Source organism: Eleutherodactylus coqui, chromosome 13 (assembly GCF_035609145.1).
Source record: "Eleutherodactylus coqui strain aEleCoq1 chromosome 13, aEleCoq1.hap1, whole genome shotgun sequence".
NCBI classification, from domain to species: Eukaryota; Metazoa; Chordata; class Amphibia; order Anura; family Eleutherodactylidae; genus Eleutherodactylus; species Eleutherodactylus coqui.
In genome coordinates, this window is record NC_089849.1 from 84,394,105 (window position 1) to 84,414,819 (window position 20,715).

The window sequence follows — 20,715 nt, forward strand, 5'->3', positions numbered from 1 at the left end:
CTACACTGAAAGTTCTTTGGAACGAATTGTTCCACGTAACGGGGTCTTATTTAAGAGGATTAGTAAGTCGTTCCCACTGTGTTTTATCTGTTGCAGGACAAGGCACATCAACTCTCTCTTTAGTGTTCTTTGAATCCCTGTACCATCATTACAGTACAAGTATAAGAACACCCTACAGCATAATTCAGACGGCCACAAGGTAGCCACATTTTAGCTTCCTACGGCCATAACTTTCATCTGGTGATCCAAACCCACAGCATCCCGAAGATCTAGAAATCATCACCAGTCCTGCTGTCAGGCACTATTTGAGGCCATAAGGTCGCCTGCACACGGCCGAGAAAATCGTGCAAGATGTGTGCGCTGCGAGATGCGCAAATCTCACACGACTATGAACCTTATTGTTTTGAATGGGGTCATATGCATGAGATTTTTTTCCCCGCATTGCGTCATCCTATGTTTGGGTGTTTTCTCAGAGCGCTTTGCCCATTGTTTTCAATGGGGTCGTCAAAAACATTGCACGCAAGTTCGATGTTTCCCATTGAAAGCAATGGAAAACACTTGCCGGTCCTTCGGCACGGCTTTCAGCCCGTGCGGGAGGATTGCAAATCCCCTGAAGCAGGGACATAACTATAGGGGATGCGGTTGCACCCGGGCCCAGGAGCCTTAGGGGGCCCATAAGGCCTCTCTTCTCCATATAGGGAACCCAGTAGTATGAGTAAAGCATTATAGTTGGGGCCCTGTTACAAGTTTTGCATCGGGGCCCGGGAGCTTCAAGTTACGCTTCTGCCCTGAAGTGATGCGAGGCGTTTCGACACAAAACACCTCATATCCAAGGGGAAACCGCACAATTCTGAGCGTGATCTCGGATCAAGTTTCACGGCCCAATATCGCGCTCGCCCGTGTGAAATTAGCCTTATTCAGAAGTTAAAATGCACTCCGTTATGGCCGTCTCAGTGGTGCCTAAGGCTGGATTCACACATGCAGGTTTTTTTCTTAAGAAAAACACAGGAAGCTATCATTTAAAGTATAAACAAAGGACTTGTAATCTTGTCTTGTATCCACTTCTGTTTGGCTCAAAGAAATGCATATCTAAATCCACCTTCTGATTGTATATGACTATAGAAGCAGCCATCTTGTCCAAGCTGCTGTGAACTGCATCTAGAAATATGCTCTACAGCAGCCTCATGGACCGCCAGAGCCTGTAGTTTGGAGATGGCTTATTGGCTTCCATGGGAGGTTGTTGTGGGCATGCTCTGTGACCCCTGCGGGAAGGAGGAGTAGATGAGTTGTGACCTTTTCCTTTTATGACTGGTGGTTCCTGTGTTATGTATGTATAGTGGTTTCCTTTAATTGTAATCCTTTCTATGGTGATAAAAATGAAAGGACTACTGAAAAGTGATATGTGTGGAACATAGGAGACTTGTACTTGTGATCACCTGAAGGCTTATACAGTATAATGCAATACAATAGTACTGCATTATACAACATTCCGACCGACGTTCTATTAAAACAAGCCACAGCCTCGTCTTAATAGGCGCTCACTCGTGGAAGCCCTGACAGTCTTCAGAAGACCACAGGTAGCCATGACACCCAGACAGCCTCGCAATCTCATGACCGAGAGGCCATTCAGAACCCCCAAATGCTGATCTGGGCATTTAAAAGGTTAACAGCCGCAATCAGAGTTATCTCCGACTGCGGCTGGGTGTCAGCTGTTAAAGATGGCTGACACCCGCCGTGTATGTTGCCGCCTTTGTTACTGAGCCCACTCCATACACAGACACCTGACGTGCGCCTTACATGTATGGTGCATGTCCGGAAGGGGTTAAATTTAAATAGGTTCAAAATTCTTTGCTAAATGCGCTATGTCCCCATAGTGGTCAGAGCTTTGTTTTCCTGATACAGGGCACAGAATTAGGAGTAGACATACTGGCTGGACGAAAACACCAGTAGAGGCAAGAAAGGAACTTACCAGATACTATTATACAGGGCACTCATTTATATGACAATGTGCATGAAGCTCCTAAGCTTCCGCCTCTGTCCTGAGGATAGGTCATCAATGTTTATGTCCCAGAAAACCTCTTTAATTCTTTCCAATCCACTGTCTGATGTCTTCCTACATTCTGATTGAAGCTTGTACAGCTCCAATGTCAGAAGACATCTGACGGGGTATTCTTACCGTCTATTGCCAGCCACTCTGCTGTTGGAGCCTCTCTGGCGCACACACACTGGCTTTAGCCAGCAGATGGCACCGTTGTATAACAGCAAAAAGACAGAGCCTTTTAGGAAACCCTGAATCCAAAATTGGTTTGGAAAGGGTTAATGCTTCTGTTTCTTTTTATGGGGTTCTGTCGCTTTTTGACTGTAAAATAGAACAGTCTACAGAGTTAATCTTGTAATCAGAAATACCTGCACCACAACAGGAACCTGTCTGGCCCCCTGATACACCTAATGGACCCAAGGGGTCCATCAGGATTTGTTAGAATCTGTTTAAATACGCCTCCTTCATGGCTCTAATACGGAGGCTGTGTTTAAGAGTAGGTGATATTGCAGAGAGAAGTCAGACAGTGTGTTATAAGCCATTTAATAGCTTGACGATCTTGCAGAGCTTGGTGCAGGGGTGAACAGTAACCCAAGTATAGCACAATGCAAAACAGCATTAATACATATCACCCGCAAAATCAGTTCCTCAATTAAAAGCGTTTGCAATGATCCACTAGAATGTGGGCATCAGATGCTTGGGGGGTAAAGAGGAGAACACACATAGGGAATAGGAATGGGCTAGGGACTTCAAGGGGTGGGGAACAAGAGAAGGACAACTCTGCCGAGTCCACACTGTACAGTCCAAAAGTTGTCCTTTTATGTCATCAATAGACAATGGAAGAGTATGACAGTTGAGTCCAAAGTGTGCCAGTAGAAGGAACAGTCAGCCTTAGGGAATATGGAAATTATGACTTTTTCGGGTCTTGTGTGCTTCTTCTCTTCAAGTCATTGAGATCAACTGGCTTAAAAGCTGAGAAGACAGAAAGCAAAACATAATTAACATGGAACATATTAAATTATACAAATTATCCCTCTCATTAAAGAGGTCCTACATTTTAATAAAACTATGCCCCATTCTCAGGATGTTATTCCCTGCATTCACTGTGGGGCCTGCAAGATTGTGGTGTGTCTTATCCAGAATGTAACATATATGCAAGGCTGAAAATAAGACATGCCCGTCCAGTTCCGCCTATGCTCCTGCAATGTTGACCCAGAGGAAGACAGAAAACCACCATGAGGTTGAAGCCAATTTTCCTCATTTTAGAGAAGAAATTCCTTCCCGACTCCTAATGTGGTAATCAGAAAATTCCCCTGATCAATGACCTTTCTGAAGTATTTAGTGACTTTAAGATTAAATATTGTTACACTCAAGAAAGGCGGCTAGGCCCCTATTGTACTCTTTTAGCGAGTTTCATAGTCTCACTGCTCTTACAGTAAAGAACTCCCTTCCATGTCATGTAGAAACCTTCATTTCTCTAAACACAGAGGGCACCCCCTTGTTAGAGTCCTGGGTATCATGGGAGAAATCTCTGTATTGTCCCCTGATATATTTAAGCATAGTTATTAGCTGTCTTTTGTTCTAAACTAAATAACCCCAATTTTGCGAACCTCTCTGGGTATTGTAGTCCGCCCATTCCATTTATTACTTTAGTTGCCCACTTTTGAACCCGCTCAAACTCCGACGTGTCCTTCTTGAGCACTGATGTTCAAAACTGTCCACAATATTCCATGTGTGGTCTGACCAGTGACTTGTAAAGAGGAAGAACAATGTTCTCGTCATGCGCCCCTAGATCTCTCTTGATGCACCCCATGATCCTATTTACCTTGAGAGCAGCTGCCTGACACTGGTTGCTCCAGTTAAGCTCACAGTAAAACCCCCAAGTCCTTTCCCATGTCCGTGTTTCCCAGTGGTCTCCCATTTAGTGTGTAATGGTGACATGTATTTCCGCGGCCCGTGTGCAGAACCTTACATTTATCAGTGTTAATCCTCATTTGCCACTTCTCTGCCCAATCCTCCATCTTATCCAGATCCATTTGTAATAGTATATTGTTTTTCTTTGATAATTCTAGAGATGCTGCTTCCTGGATTGATAAACATGAACAATATTTTTATGACAGTAATAAGTAGTCCTTTTATTAGTGGATTATTGGTAGAGTATTTGACCGCTTGAATTGAAATTGTTTGTTAGATAGGTGGAAGCTTCCTGGGTACTGCTCCTTAGTATTAGTGACCTTACTGTGATATTGGGATTTTATTTGACCCATATCACTATGCCTAGGCAGTTAGAGCCCTAGGAGATATGAGTATGTGTGTATGGGGTAGGGTGTAGCGGGGCGTTTTTTTTAATTTTTTTTCCCCACTTCTCTCTTCCTCTACCATGCAATGTATACCGCATTATAAATTATATGTGTAAAACATAAATAATAAATATCATTTACCATGGTTCAAGAGGTTAACATAATTTCATGGAATGTGTGGGCTATGGGGGACAAAACTAAAAAGATACACTGTTTTTTCATCCACTCAACAATTTCAGAGAGCTATTGTTTGTCTATTAAAAACACATTTAACAAAACACACTGTACGCTTGCCTCACCATTCTTTATGGGCACATTCTTTCCATTCTGTGTACTCAAGTTATTCGCATGGAGTAAGTCTACTGATTCATAAAATATCTCTTTTAAATGTGAATCAATTTTATAGATTCTATGGGGAGATTTGTTTGTCTTAAATGTATTAATGCGCAAAATAAATACCTTTTGCTTGCAATTTATATCAAACCTGTGTATTCCAGCGAATGTATTAAGGTGATGACATTTGTGGCTATGTCCCCTGCTGTTCCTACATTGATTGTGGGTGATTTTAAGAAATGTCTGGATCCCCGTTTGGATAAATTTATTAATGACCCCGTAGCGGCTTATCCTTCCCCAACTATTTTTGCATGCTTATTAATGGTTTATGTAGTATTTGGAGGTTGTGAAATCCAGAGGTTCGCCAATACTCTTATTATTCCAGTTCACATACTACACATTCTAGAACAGATCTCATGATAGGTAATGCATCTACGCTTCATGTTCCTAGAGTGGAATATCTACAAAACAAATGTGTCTGATCACTCTCCAGTCTGTCTGTCATTGATTATGAATCGTGGGGCATTTGGTCTCGATAAGAGTTTGGAGGTTAAATCACTTGTATCTAAACCAGTTTGATGATAATGCTACAACGGAAGAGGCTCAATTGGAACTTTTTCAGAATATTGGCTCTTCCTCATTGTCTATAGTGCAGAATGCTATGAAGGCATTTATACGTGGTCATTATATACAGATTAGCTTATATAAGTCTAAATCTCAGGATGTCATTAGGGCCCTTCAGCAAGGAGCTTCAGATGCAAAGCAAACGTATATATATATTCTCCCACTAATCAGGTGGAAATTAATTGGAAAAAGGCGCTGTTTCAACAGATAATCTCAGAGGTGTTGCAAAAAGCGTCCTTATAAAGCAGAAGATATTTGAGAAGCAGAGGGTTGGTTTTTTTGCTTTTATAATTAAAGCAGAGGAATCATCATCTTATGTGGCAACATTAAGAAAGCCTGGTAACTCTTCAGATAGAAAGGAGGATGAAATTATGAAGAAATGTCTCTATTTTAAAAACCTGTATGCTTCTAAGTTAAAGGGGTTGTCTCGTGAAATCAAGTGGGGTTCAGCACTTCTGTATGGCCATATTAATGCACTTTGTAATATACATCGTGCATTAATTATGAGCCATACAGAAGTTATTCACTTACCTGCTCCGTTGCTAGCGTCCCCGTCGCCATGGATCCGTCTAAATTCGCTGTCTTCTGGCGTTTTTAGACGCGCTTGCGCAGTCCGGTCTTCTCCCTGGTGAATGGGGCCGCTCGTGCCGGAGAGCTGGTCCTCGTAGCTCCGCCCCATCACTTGTGCCGATTCCAGCCAATCAGGAGGCTGGAATCGGTAATGGACCGCACAGAGCCCACGGTGCACCATGGGAGAAGACCCGCGGTGCATGGTGGGTGAAGATCCCGGCGGCCATCTTGGTAAAGGAAGAAAGAAGTCACCGCAGCGTGGGGATTCGGGTAAGTAATAAACTTTTTTTTTTTTTTAACCCATTCCTTGGGTTTGTCTCGTGCCCCCCGCCTATTGAATATAAAAAAAAACCCGTTTCGGCATGAGACAACCCCTTTAAGTGGACTGTGAAGATCTTTGCCAACTTTGTCTGATGATCAGAAAGCGATATTAGAGGCTCCTTCGACACTTCAAGAATTTAGGGATGCAGTAGCAACACTTCTTAGTGAAAAGTTGTCCGGGTTGGATGGTCTTCCAAATTGTTTACGCATTTAATTGTTTAAGCACTACCAGGATATGCGTCTGCCACAAGTATCGGCAGTGTTTAATGAATCATTGCATGAAGGCATACTTTCACCATCAATGAGATGCTACGATTGTCTTAATTCCTAAACCAGGAAATGATTTGTCTCTTCTTCACTCCTATTGTCCAATATCTCTATTGACCACCAACGTTAAAATCTTGGCGAAGGTACTTGCGAATACATTACGTTAAGTAATGATTCCTTTTCTACACGAGGATCAGTCTGGTTTTATGACAAACAAATCAATTGCTAATTATTTAAGGACGTTATTTGAATCTTCAGACGGATCATCAGGTTTGTGGCATGTCAGTGCCGAGTGGAATTATTGTGGGCTGTTCTTCATTGGATAGGTTTTGGTGAGAAATTTGTGGCATGGGTTAAACTGCTCTATTCAATGCCAGGGGCAAGAGTGGGGGGTAAATGGTCATATTTCTGGACAGATGGTGTTACAGAGGAGAACAAGAGGTGTCCCCTGTCCACTCTTCTCTTTGCCTGGACGGTTTGATAAGGCAATCACCTGATATTATGAGTAATATAATTGGGGAATGTATCTGGAGTCCTATTATGTCAATTTTTATACGTTTGGTGAGATATCGGCTCTCACTATTAACTGGGGGGGGGGGGGGGGGGATCTGTGATTCTTCCTTTATATCCTCTACTGCATTTAGGCCCAGTCAGTATCTGTGCTTACACTTCAACACCCTTTGGTGGATTTTCTTGGTTGTTCTGGAACTACGAAGGGTGTAAAATCTTATTTATATAGACAGATGCTTTCTTACGATTTACAGCTATTTCCAATAAAGGTGAAAGAAAAACGTAAGAGCAATTTAGACAATATTAGCAAAGATAAATGAGCTGCAGTGTTGCATGATTCCAATGATATCTCTATCTGAAAATCAATGATTACCGCAATTGTATTTAGTGCATGCAGTTTATCGGACTCTATTAAAGTTATTTAACAAGGGTATTAGATTAAACTCTCCACACGGCCTGGGTTTGTGTAAAATTGTGTATATTTTCAAATGAGGTACATGAGAAAATTAAACAAAAATATATCTTGGGTATAAAGGAACTTGTATATTGGGTATTGTTGATGGGCATACTCCTTTGGGAATTCAAAGAGTATTGTATCAGGCGCGACTTTGATTACTGCTGGTTGGATGCAGCCTGTTCCCCCTTATAGTAGGAGATTATGTTGCAAAGATAAGAGAGGTTATATTTTTGAAAAGGGGGATAAATCAAAAAAGAGTCTGTTTGACTACATATGAGGAAATTTGGGGAAGATGATCTGATAAATATAATGGATAAATCACATTGAGTGCTGGCTGCATACAGTCATTGTAGAAAAGCTGATGGGATTTGGAAGGGGTGAAAGAGAGGTAAAAAGGTGGAGAAGAATTATTTTGTGTGGGGATTGGGGTGATTATGATTTACCTAAATATAGTTATGACTGATTGTATTATTTGGGTGGGATAATGATATGTTCTGTGTATATTATTCTAATACATGTAAATAATGTTTTGAAATGAAGACGTAATTGTATTCTAAAATACAATTTCAGTAAAAATGATCTGATTAAAGTAACAATATATTATCCTCTTTGATGTTAAATACTTTACATAGTTTCATATCATCTGCAAATATTGATAACTTACTGCAGAATCCTTCTAGGAGGTTGGAAATAAATATATTAAAAAGAATAGGGCCCCAAACCGCCCCCTGTGGTACCCCACTAGTAGTGGTGACACAGAGTATGTACCATTTATAACCCCCCTCTGCTTTCTATCCCTGACCAGTTACTTACCCAGTTACACACATTTCCACCCAGACCAAGCATTCTCATTTTATATGCGAACCTTTTATGCAGCACAGTATCAAACGCTTTGGAAAAGTCCAGATACACAAGATCCAATGACTCTCTGGTCCAGTATAGAACTTACCTCCTTGTAGAAGCTGATCAGGTTGGTTTTACAGGAGCGACCCCTTATAAACCCATGCTGATATGGAGTTATACAGCTATTTTCCTTGGGGTACATTAGAATAGCATCTCTTAGAAACCCTTCAAACATTTTACCCACAAACAGACATTAGATTTTTCGGCCTGTAGTTTCTGGGTTCATTTTTTGACCCCTTTTTGAATATTGGCACCATAATTGCTGTGCACCAATCCAGTGGAACAGACCCGGTCATTATAGTGTACTTCGTTATAACAAATAATGGTCTACCTATCATATTACTTAGTTTTCTTAGAACCCGGGGGGTACGCCGAGAGGACCTGTTGATTTGTCTATTTCAATCTTTTTGATACTGAGTTAAATTCATCTCACCAAACGTTTTCTTCATTTTGTACTCACATTTTAAGTTGTTGCTTGGCTGCTTCTCCACATATTCTTCCACAAGTCCACGGTCTACACCAGATACTTGGTTTCTTAAGTCCCGTTCCACACACTGCCACGCTACAGGATGGCAAAACATACAGGAGACAGCGTTACTGTCGTGTAACACGGTGTAGAAGTATCAACCTCCTCTCACACTACAAGTGAAACACATTTTCCCACAAGATAGGTGATAAATGTCTGATCACAGAGGAACCCACCCATCACTAGGATAGGGGTCCGGAATCCTCCGTTCCTCCTTACCACACAGCCGCAATGTGAAAGGGTTTAAAGGGAGCAATGATCGTGTATGTGCTCCATTCAAGGTCTACAGGAATAGTCAAGCACAACACTTAAGCCATTTCAGTCTGCTCCATACACTATGAATGGTGTGAATAAATGGTACATGCTCTTAATAAGAAAATCAATCAAAATAAATTAAAATGAACTTAAAACCTACAATTTTTTTTTTTTTTTTAAATCAGCCTCCGAGAGCCTCTGCCAAATGCAGAAACAGTAGAAACCTGGTGTCATGCCGGACACAGAATATCATGATTCTATCTCAGGCCCTGTGCGTGACGTAATACATGATATCAGCGTTACCTGGAGTGTTCCTTTAAGTCAGGGAGGGAGAAGGAGGGGAAGGTGAATTAAATGCCTCTAGAAATAAAAAATATATTTTTTTGGCAGATCCAACTAATTTTGGTGGGAAGTGCTTCCAACCTAATGTCTGAAAACGACAGAAGACTTTCAATGAAAGTTGGCTTGATCTGCCCACAAATACCCATCTCTGGGCTGTAAGCTGTGGACTTATGGCCCATTTACACAGGATGATTATTGTTCAGAATCGTTTAAGCTCCCGCAGGAATTTGGACACTAATTGTCCCATGTAAACGCATGCAGCGACTGAATGAAAATTGTTCGGTCGCTCAGTTTCTACATGAAGGAAACTGAACGACGTGCCGTTTAGTGTAAACAGCAGTCATTCACTTTTGAGCGACTGTCTGCTTACAGTAAATGGAGGCGGGCGAAGGGAAAGTGCTCCCCGGCCCGATCCACCTCCATGACGGCAATATACTCGCTCCTGTGTTAAGAGCACCGGAGCGAGCATCTCTGGGACGAGCTGCTTGGCATTGTTTGCCCAACAGTCCATCCTGTGTACATGGGGCATACACATAAAATATCTGACATCCTTAGAGGGAACAAAGGATTAGTATTGTTGAAAATCAATCTACCTGATCCTTGTTTTTCCTGACATCAGACATCATGGGGCAGGTGTTGGGTTTCAACAGCAATTGTTCCGTCTGTCACATTGGCTTATACAGTGAATATGAAAGACTGAACGATGCTCCTTTGAACGAGCCAACGATGATCTGCCTGTCTAAACAGGCTGCACAAGCTGGCGGTGACATCGCTCGCTCATCTATAGGAACCCTTACACATAACAGGATACTAACCTGATGATAAGGCCAGCTTCACACACAAGAGCGCTTTCCACGTCACATTTCTTACCTTCATAAATAAAACGGACGTTCTCCTCATGAGCTGGGGTAAATATCTCACTGCTGCTGGGAGAGCGTGTGCTGCTCGTCGGCCGCTTCCCGTTATACACTACACGAGACACTGGGGAGCTAACAACAGGAAGAAGAAGAAACATCTCTGAAGAAAAATATGTTAACAGTAATGACACATAGACACACACATATATATATATATATTTATTTTTTTAGAATTGAAATAAAGGGGCTGAACTGCAATACCAGACAGAGCCCACAGACATGTGTGGCGCTGTTCCTGGGATACAAACAGACCCTTTCTCTTAACCCCCAACAGCCTCTTTAACTTGAAAGACATCCATTTCTCTTCTACTCACCTGGTCATTGCTGAGCTGTCAGGGGTTTTTCTGGAAAGTGATGTGCACTTTCTGGTCAGGAGGCTTGAGATTCTGGGAAGAAGGACAGAAGTGTCAGACCCACGACAGGCTCCACATGTGCATCGCACAGAGAAGGTCAGGCTCGCAGACACAGCACTATGAGACCAGGCAGAGCATAGCAGATAACCCACAACTACAGCACAAGTAATGGACAGGACGGCCAAGTCCGACTCAGACAGCAACCTGTAGCCTACTGGTTTGAGATGATGTATAAAGAGAGAGCAAAAGGATATTAACATGCAGACGGTTTTTAAACAAGGTTTAAATTGTGCCGTATAGATGCTTAATCTGTGTAGGACCATATATACACGTTACCACGTATGGAGCTTACCCAGAGACTGCAGTCATTAACATTACTACGCTGTATGCTATAAGTGCCTCATATAGGGGGATGAAGTAAAGAAAGTTTTTACGGCTAAGAGCTGCGTCCAGGAAGAGTAAAAATTATTTGTCAAATTTTGCTCAAAAGCCATCTTTTGAGTGATAATCATTGTGTGCAAATGTGCGCCCATCGTGCACTTTTCGTCCAGCGCTGAGTTCAGGTCTGCATGAAATCCATTGTTGCTGATGAGACAGACCGCATGCTGAGTTCTGCTCAGGCAGCGCTGATAACATTGTTTAACAGCTGCTGTCCCACTGAAGAACAATAGTGATGTATTTAGAGAGCAGACCACCCGCTGTTCTCTAAATACATGCAAGGAAGCACTAGGGCTGATTTAGCCTATTAGTGCCTATGCAAGATGATCATTCAAAACTGTCAAGTTTCTGACGAATTTTGAGCGATCATCTGTGTGTGTAAATGCACCTTAAGCTACAATCGTACACGCTTGGACGTCAGAAGATATTTTTATAGCATTTCCTACTTTTTATTTGAATTTTTTAACTCTGGGACAAGCTCTTAAAGGGGTGTTCCTATCTCAGCCTTTCATGGCTGACATGAGAATACTCGTTTCTACGATCCAACCATCCTGCCATGGATTACGGAAACGGACAAGGTGGGAGTCTTATCCTGTTTCTGTAACTCCCACTGAAGTGAATGAGTTATGGAAACAGTGTAGCAGAGTGAGCTACGCTCGTTCCACAACACAGAAGTTACATAGACAGTGCAGCTCGCTGGGTTACGCCGTTTCTGCAACGCCCATCCACTTCAATTGGAGTTATGGAAAGAGCGTAAGACCGCCTCAAGCATCTCCATAATCCTCGTTGGGGTGGTCCTCACAGACACAGGTGTTCCCATCTCTGCCCTGAAAGGCTAAGATAGGAATAACCCTTTTACAGCGGATTCACACAGCCATATGGGTGTTACGCCCGAATCTTGCATCGGACAACGCACAGACGCCCGTCCGTCTGCTGCCCAGTCTACTTGGGCCTGTGATAGTGTGATTTGCAACTGGACGTTCATCCACGGACCCCTTCACACAGGTGGGTGAACATTTGCGTGCGCCTCAGCGCAACTTTTTTGCGCGCCTAAAGAGCCTTTTTTGTGTGTACAAGCGGATTGTCCTGGACTTTCCCCGACCGCATTGTGTTCATTTGCACGCGGCAAACAGAGACGAACCGACTGGAATGGCTAATTCGTCTAATTCCAGATGAGTCCTGCGGTGTATCACATCTCCGCACACATTTGCGCACCCCACATTGACTTCTAGGGGACCTTTGGTGCACAAATGCACAGAAAGATAGAATTGCTTTCTTTTTTGCACAACCGAAATGCGCAGGAAATACGCGCTTATGTGAACGAACGCCACGAAATCAATGGGTTCTATTCTTTGCATATAGCGTTCACAAATACATCCGTGTAAAGGGGCCTAAGAAACGTGATCAGCAGCGAGGCCCACAGCCGGAGGCGTCTCCCAGGGTAACACGGGGTTTTCGTAGGCCCCTCTGGCGCCGCCCACGGGTAATCTTGATGGGTAATACTCATGTATGTAGCATTATAGCCCTTCCTGGAAGCCAGAAATCAGTTAAAGTGACCGATCTCTCGGTCGGTTTCTGGAAATGATGATTTTAGGCCGTTTCACGTCTTCGTCTGAACCTCCGGCAGCGGTTAGGGCCCAAAATACCGGAAGAAAAGCCGGCCAGCTGGGTGGAAAGAAGACGGACCCCATTATAGTCAATAGGGTACGGACGGCTGAGGGGATTCCCCTTTCCTGTTCCCCAAACGGCGCAGGAAAGCAGAACCCCCACCGCAGGTGACCCCCCTCATAGTACAACACAGGAGGGTCTCTGCTGAGACCTGCAGGTGCCGCATATACAGCCCTGACGGGGGCAGACAGGCCATGACTGGGGTAACAACCAGCAGTAGGAGACTGGTAGAGCCTGCAGTCACTCCTGAGCCGGCTCACACATAGACAGGGCTGCCCGCGGCTGAGGCTCTCACACACTGCCGCTCAGTTCATTAGAGACCCTGTGTGGCCGGTAAACCGCCGCCTTCCGGTTTGTACCGGTTACTTCCGGCGTCTTACCACTACTGTTGTTGTTTTTGTTTCTCCGGTTCCCAGCTGGCAGGCCCGGAGCGGAAGTGACGTCACCGCACGCGCGCCCCCTACCGGAAGTGCCCAGAGGTGACGTGCGCGCCCTGACCGGCGGGTGGAGACTCGCGCATGCGCACTACATGCCGGCTGACCCTATGCGCAAAGTGCGGGCAGTGCCTGGTTCTTTTATGTACATAGTGTGGCACGCTGGGTGCCCCTTCCCCAAACCATGCAAGGGAGTCATAACGTTGTGTGCAGAAAGCTGTGCCAGCCGGTGTGAAGGGCTGCCTGGGTGTACATGGGGGCGCTCTGCAAGCAATGCAGACGATGGCTGGCCGCTGCACACGGGCAAAATGTGCGCACGATACGCAGAGAATACGGCCCAGCGATATGAACAGATTAGTTCCTGTTAGCGCAAACTAGCACTATAGATATATTCTCACTTTCCGAATTCAAGACGGGTTGCGTTATGAGCCACTTAGTAAATTACTGACTGCGGCGCGGAACTTCAAGTGTAATCAAGACATTTCCTCTATTTTTGGGACATTTCTATTTATAGGTTTTATAAGATACGCCTGCTCTGACTATATATAGCTTATTACATGAGTTCTCATTGGTCGTTCAGGGCTATAAATCCCGTGTATGTGAAGCCCAGGCTTTCCTACGGGTTCCTTCATATTAGCGATGTTTGGTAGGCTGCGACATTGTGAGAGTACAGAATCGCAGCATGCTCTATACAGCCGTGATCTGCGATGGTTTGTAGCCCATATTTACCTATGGAGCCTCCTTGTTTTACCATTAGAAACTCCTCCAGGCTGTCTGCACACGGGTGGATTTGTATTACGGGGTGCGTGGTTGGCGTCCGCCTCCGGACTACGCAGCAAATACCGCCTCATGGCACGCTGTGGTGGATGCTGTGATCTCTCAGTGTAAATAGCAGCTGTTCAGTACTGAACGACCGCTATGTTAAGTGAATGGAGAGGGGCACGGGAGAGCCGGGGAGACAAATCTCCAGCCGCCCTGCTGTGAGCCAGCAATACTAGCTGCCCTGTAGGTGCATGAGAGCTAGTGTATGCGGGGACGAGTGTCGGGCATCGTTTGCCTGGCATTCGTCCTGTCTAAATGGGCCTTTAAAACGGAGTTTATTAACCGATGTACACCAGTGTTCTGTGCAAAAACTTAACACGCTTGTGCAATAATTTGTGGCTTTTTTAGTTTTGTGTTTTTCGCAACGCTTTTTATAAGTAAAAACTTGGTGGATTTAATTGGAGGGGCAGGGTCTCCTATAGACTAACAGATTTGCCATAATTGGAGGGACAGGGTCTCCCATAGACCAACAGATTTGCCATAATTGGAGGGGCAGGGTCTCCTATAGACCATCAGATTTGCCATAATTGGAGGGGCAGGGTCTCCTATAGACCATCAGATTTGCCATAATTGGAGGGGCAGGGTCTCCTATAGACCATCAGATTTGCCATAATTGGAGGGGCGGGGTCTCCTATAGACCATCAGATTTGCCATAATTGGAGGCGCAGGGTCTCCTATAGACCATCAGATTTGCCATAATTGGAGGGGCGGGGTCTCCTATAGACAACCAGATTTGCCATAATTGGAGGGGCTGGGTCTCCTATACACCATCAGATTTGCCATAATTGGAGGGGCAGGGTCTCCTATAGACCATCAGATTTGCCATAATTGGAGGGGCTGGGTCTCCTATAGACCATCAGATGTGCCATAATTGGAGGGGCAGGGTCTCCTATACACCATCAGATTTGCCATAATTGGAGGGGCAGGGTCTCCTATAGACCAACAGATTTGCCATAATTGGAGGGGCAGGGTCTCCTATAGAGCATCAGATTTGCCATAATTGGAGGGGCAGGGTCTCCTATAGAGCATCAGATTTGCCATAATTGGAGGGGCAGGGTCTCCTATAGACCATCAGATTTGCCATAATTGGAGGGGCAGGGTCTCCTATAGACCATCAGATTTGCCATAATTGGTGGGGCAGGGTCTCCTATAGACCATCAGATTTGCCATAATTGGAGGGACAGGGTCTCCTATAGACCATCAGATTTGCCATAATTGGAGGGGCAGGGTCTCCTATAGACCATCAGATTTGCCATAATTGGAGGGGCAGGGTCTCCTATACACCATCAGATTTGCCATAATTGGAGGGGCTGGGTCTCCTATAGACCATCAGATTTGCCATAATTGGAGGGGCTGGGTCTCCTATACACCATCAGATTTGCCATAACTGGAGGGTCAGGGTCTCCTATAGACCATCAGATTTGCCATAATTGGAGGGACAGGGTCTCCTATAGACCATCAGATTTGCCATAATTGGAGGGGCAGGGTCTCCTATAGACCATCAGATTTGCCATAATTGGAGGGGCAGGGTCTCCTATAGACCATCAGATTTGCCATAATTGGAGGGGCTGGGTCTCCTATAGGCCAACAGATTTGCCACAAGGCTCCGTTTACACAGGACGATAGTCAAGGCACTTAGGCGCCCAACAGCTTTCACACAGGTGCCATGATTGGAATTGCTCGGTGAATGGAGGTAGAGAGGCTGCAGACCGTTCCCGTCCGCCCGCCTCCACTCACAGTTGTTCATAGATGAATAAGGCCGTTCGTTGCTTGATTTTTACACCTTCCTAAACTGATCGACAAACTAGAAGTGAACAAGTTATCATTCGTCATTGGCAGCGTTTACAATGGACAATTGTTCAGATTTGCACGAACTAGCGAGAATCTTTCCTTGTAAAAGGGCCCTAACGGACACCAGACATTGGCGTAAAGCTATGCCCGCTCATAGTTGACATAGATTTGCTTTTCTGGTGCGTCAACGGCCAAAACATTCACAAAATTTATTAAGAGGGTGGGCCTCTTAAATTTGATGCATTTGAGTGCGGCGTACCTGCATATAAAGCGCAAGTCTTAGTAAATTTAGACCACATCTCTGTAATGTGTTCAAGGAAAGGAGTGAGGAGGGGAGTGAGGCCGGCTTCACACGGGCGTATTTGTGTGCGCAATATGCAGAGAATAGAACCCATTGATTTCAATGGGTTCATTCACATTTCATTTGAGCAAAAAAAAAATTTGATTGTGTTCTATTTTTCTGCATATTTGCGCACCACAAATCTCCATAGAAGGAAATATGCAAGGAAATGCGTGAAACACTGCGTAATTCCACTGGAAGAAGAACACATCTGGAACTAATTAGCCAGTTCAATCGGTGCGTCTTTGTTTGCCGTGCGCAAATGAACATGCCTTGCGGGTGTAAAAGGTACAGTAAGATACGCCGATGCGCACGTAAAAAAGCATCGTTCATTCCTCAAATACGCAGCGCTCAAGTGTGCACAAATATGCATACGCTTAAGGCTGGATTCACACGAACGTATATTGGCTGGGTTTTCACGCCGAGCCGATATACGTCGTCTCTCTCTGCAGGGGGGAGGCTGGAAGAGCCAGGAGCAGTGCTCTGAGCTCGCGCCCCCTCTCTTCCTCCTCTTCACCCCCTCTCCGCCACTCTGCACTATTTGCAATAGGGAGAGGCGGGGCGGGGCTAATTCTCGAAACTTAGCCCCGCCCCATCCCGCCTCCTTTTATTGCAAATAGTAGAGAGGGGGTGGAGAGAAGGCAGAGAGGGGGCGGGAGCTCAGTGCCTGCTCCTGGCTCTCCCCCCCCCCCCCCCCCCGCAGATGAGGACACCGTATATTGGCTCGGCGTGAAAACCAAGCCGATATACGTTCGTGTGAATGCAGCCTTAAGACATGAAGAAAGGAAGGAAGATGTTAGTGAAATGAATATGACTCCATGTTCTATCCTATGTGTAGCCTTTTTGTGAGCAAGTAGCCATCTCCTGTGTCAATTATTTTGTACTTTTCCTTTTACAAGACTTGCTAAAATGTATTGAAGAATAAGTAGGGACCTCGATGCTTAGAACATTCCAAGGCCCTAGATTGAATGCCCTGGGTTGTTGCGCCCTGTTCTTCTGTCTCTATCTAAACGATTATTGTTTATAATTAAAGTACCTTTGTGTTCGGAGGAGTTAGTCATGTAGGATTCTACTGCGTCTGCACTGCTCTCCCTTCTGCCATTTAGATGTTAAATTCCTTATCTTGCATGTTTATGTTTCTTTGACCAATGGTAATAAATGAACTATAATAGATTTGAATTATTGTAATTAGATCATGTGCCTCTATAAAAGCTGCCGCCTGTCAACCAATAAACAGATCACTTTGGGTCACATCCCATGCTGTGTGGTTTAATGTTAATCTCCTGAGCTCAGCTTACCTCTAACTTTGAATTTGGACCCCAAAAAGCATATTGTATAGCAATCATTGATTATTGCATTAGCAAGGACATGGCAGAGAAGTAGTTGGGTTCTGTAGTACACTAGCAGCAGGAGAAGTTTGCAAATTAAGGACTCGTCTTTTTATAGCATTATGTGATCAGCAGCCTTTCAAGTGTGAATGTTCGCAGTTAGTTTGACCGAGTGAAGAAGAGCATAGGGAAGTCCTGGTGACTTCAACAGGAGGTTTCAATTGGAGAAAATAATAATTGGTGGCCATTGGTCTTAGTGACATACAGAGAGGAGGGAAGATGGAGGGGAGCGCAGAATTGTAGACAGTCCTGGAAATATAATACTTTTCATATACTTACCTTATGAATTCTGTCCCGCAGGCGTTTACACAGGAGCTGACAGTCCTATATTTTCATTCTGTAGTTTTCCGTAGCCGCGACAGTCGGTGACGTGCCGCTATGGAAGGGTATCAAGCAAGAGAAGTGGACCCCTCACCAATCATACATACTCTCGTCATCCTTTTTTTCATTTGCAGCCTTGTTTTTAGTCAATAGCTCTGTTTCCTACACAGACAATCTCTGACCAGCTGTGTAAGGGTATATATATATATATTCTCACAATGGTTCTGAATTCAGCAGGGTGCACACAGAAGCAGATTTATTATAATAAAATAATAGATTTGTAACCAAACACAACAGTTTTCAGGACTTGTAAATTCTGGCTATAAAATAACACATTAGAACTACGATATTTACAAAATAAGCAGACGGACATCAACTACTACTGCAGGGATGCACGGCCCGCACATACTGCGTGATGAGCTACTTCACGTTAACATGGAACTTCATCTACTCCTTCAGGATCCTCGTATAGTAAAGTGTCCTTACAGCAATTCCTGAATATGCTTATGAGACTGTGGGCCATTCTTATTTTTGGCAAGCGCTGAGTCTAAAGTCCTCCTGGTGTGCGTGCGGTCCGCTACCGGGGGTAAGGGACTTCAGCACTAACTTGTGGTGGAAGGAAAGTTGCAAGCAAACTAATTGTGTCCTTAGTTGTCATATTTTAGGTGGCATAATGCATCCTGTCCCCCAGCTGGGTCCTGTGAAAAATAAGGGTATTCTTACCTCTCCTGGAGTCCCAGGAAGCAGTATTCGGCGATGACTTCCAGGTAATCGGATGGCGGAGGCATGGGACCAATGCAGCATGACCGTCTGCACTCCTGGCATCAGCGCTCATATCCTGAGCACCATGATGCCAGTAGTTTGGAGATGTGATGCTGTGGCCTCTGATTGGCTGCAACGGTCACATGCGTCCACCATCCAACTATCACCGCCAAATACTGAGGGTGACCATCCTGAGACTCCAGGAGAGGTGAGTATACCCTCCTTCTTTTTATGCAGGGCCCAGCTTGGGGACGGGGTTTTGTCCTATTGACAAAACTCTTTTAAAGGGTCATTCCGATGAAAATACATGTTTCCATCCCGGCTCCCCCCCACCCCCCCACCCGATTGCCTTCCACACTCTGGATGTCTCCTATCCATATTACAACCACTTGATGCTTATCAGACACCATCTTGACGGGTTTTTTCACATCAGTTCCATGGTGCATCAGCACAGCATTACATGATCAGCTACAGCCTGTGCCATCTCTGCAACACTACCAGCTGTAGTCTATAGTCACCTAAATAAGCTACAGCCCATAAATATACAATCAAGAGGATGAGCTGTTATTTTCCTCTATTATACCTGTGTGACAGGAGCTGTGTGATCCTTGCCAATAACTGTGATAGGAGTGTCTGTATCCCTCTCTAGGCAGTTTCTATGGTAGGGTCCATATAATAGCATCACATAGACCGAGAAACTGAACACATAAACCCAAGTAGATCTGAGATGATCAAAACGGAGATCACATGACCACCTGAGAAAGAGGACACAAATTTCAGATAGAAAGCAATAACTAACACTGTAGCTCACTTATGTATACTGGGAGGAAAGATACATAATGCTTGAAAACAAATTGACCAGAGTGCCCCTTTAAGTCAAACACTAATGACTGTTATAAGTTTGGAAGACTTGCAGGGTCGTACTTACAGGGGATATGTACAGTATAAGTGCTACCTGCTAACACCCACCCAGTTATAGTAAAACGAGTTGTCCCACCAAAATTAAGTTATCTCCTATCCACAGCTGTTTGGTGGACATCCAATCACCAGTGTCAGAGGTCCATGGATGAACGGAGCTGTGGTCACATATATGCACCTCTGCTCACTGGGACTGCTGGAGATAGCAAGCATTTGACTGCGTTAGACAGTCCCATTGAAATGAATAGAGCAGCGGTGCGCATGCTCAACCGCCACTCTGTTCACGCGCTTTGAAAGGGCCCTTGTGATTGCCGAGGACCCCAGTTTCCAGGTCCTCACCGATCAGCCAGTTATCCCTTATGCTGTGACCAGGGGATCATTTCTTTTAGGCTTCCTTCACACGAGCGTATATCGGCCGCCATTTTTCAGTGGCTGCTAAACTCCCTCCCTCTGCTCTCCCCCACACCCCCTTCCCGTGCAGGCTCACCTCTTGTCTCCTCCCCGCTCGTTCTTTGCAATGGGAGGGGGCGTGGCTAAGTGCCGCCCATTCCACCTCCCATGGATGGCTATGGACAAGGGGTGGGATGTGGGCAGAGCTAAGCTACCACCCTCTCCCCGCCCCTTGTCCATAGCCATCAATGGGAGGAGGCAGGGCAGGCCGATGCTTAGCTCTGCCCCGCCCCTCCCATTGCAAAGAACGAGCGGGGAGGAGACAAGAGGTAATCCTGCAATGGGGAGGGAGGGAAAATGGGCGACTGCATGGTGAGCTCGGTGCATATTCACCGGGCCTAATGCCGTGTGAACGGGCACACAAACGTTAAATTTGTGTGCCCGTTCACAAGCTTCTACACCCCAGATGGAAGCGTATATTGGCCGGACGTGAAAACACCGGCCAATATGCGCTCGTGTGAAAGAAGCCTTAGTGATAACATTTCTAGTTGTGGCCTTCAGTGCAGGAAGCTCCCTCTGCACATGCATTGAGGTCAATGGATGTTGTATGATTATGTATGTACAGAGCTCCCTCTGGTGGTGGCTGCAGGCACAAAGAATGTGATCATTGAACTATGGTTGTGTGATATGTAGCTGAGAATTTAAAGATAGATTCTGAAATTAATCA

The 20,715-nt window shown here is 44.8% G+C and overlaps 1 protein-coding gene across 1 annotated transcript; it reads right to left on the reverse strand.

The window, feature by feature from the left end:
- Positions 1-2,565: 2,565 nt before the first annotated feature.
- MCRIP1 (MAPK regulated corepressor interacting protein 1) lies at positions 2,566-13,330 on the reverse strand. The gene is made up of 5 exons (XM_066586120.1): positions 13,203-13,330; positions 10,678-10,749; positions 10,317-10,435; positions 8,784-8,885; positions 2,566-3,010 (listed from the first exon to the last, which is right to left on the reverse strand). The coding sequence occupies exons 2-5, from the start codon at positions 10,683-10,685 to the stop codon at positions 2,946-2,948; spliced, it is 294 nt and encodes a 97-aa protein (XP_066442217.1). The 5' UTR covers positions 10,686-10,749; positions 13,203-13,330; the 3' UTR covers positions 2,566-2,945.
- Positions 13,331-20,715: the final 7,385 nt, after the last annotated feature.

Coding starts and splice junctions, on each gene's coding strand:
- MCRIP1 (XM_066586120.1), bottom strand. Junction 8,886..10,316: donor CGTCCGTTTTATTTATGAAG/GTAAGAAATGTG, acceptor GCCATCCTGTAG/CGTGGCAGTGTGTGGAACGG. Junction 3,011..8,783: donor GCCAAGCAACAACTTAAAAT/GTGAGTACAAAA, acceptor CTGTCTTCTCAG/CTTTTAAGCCAGTTGATCTC.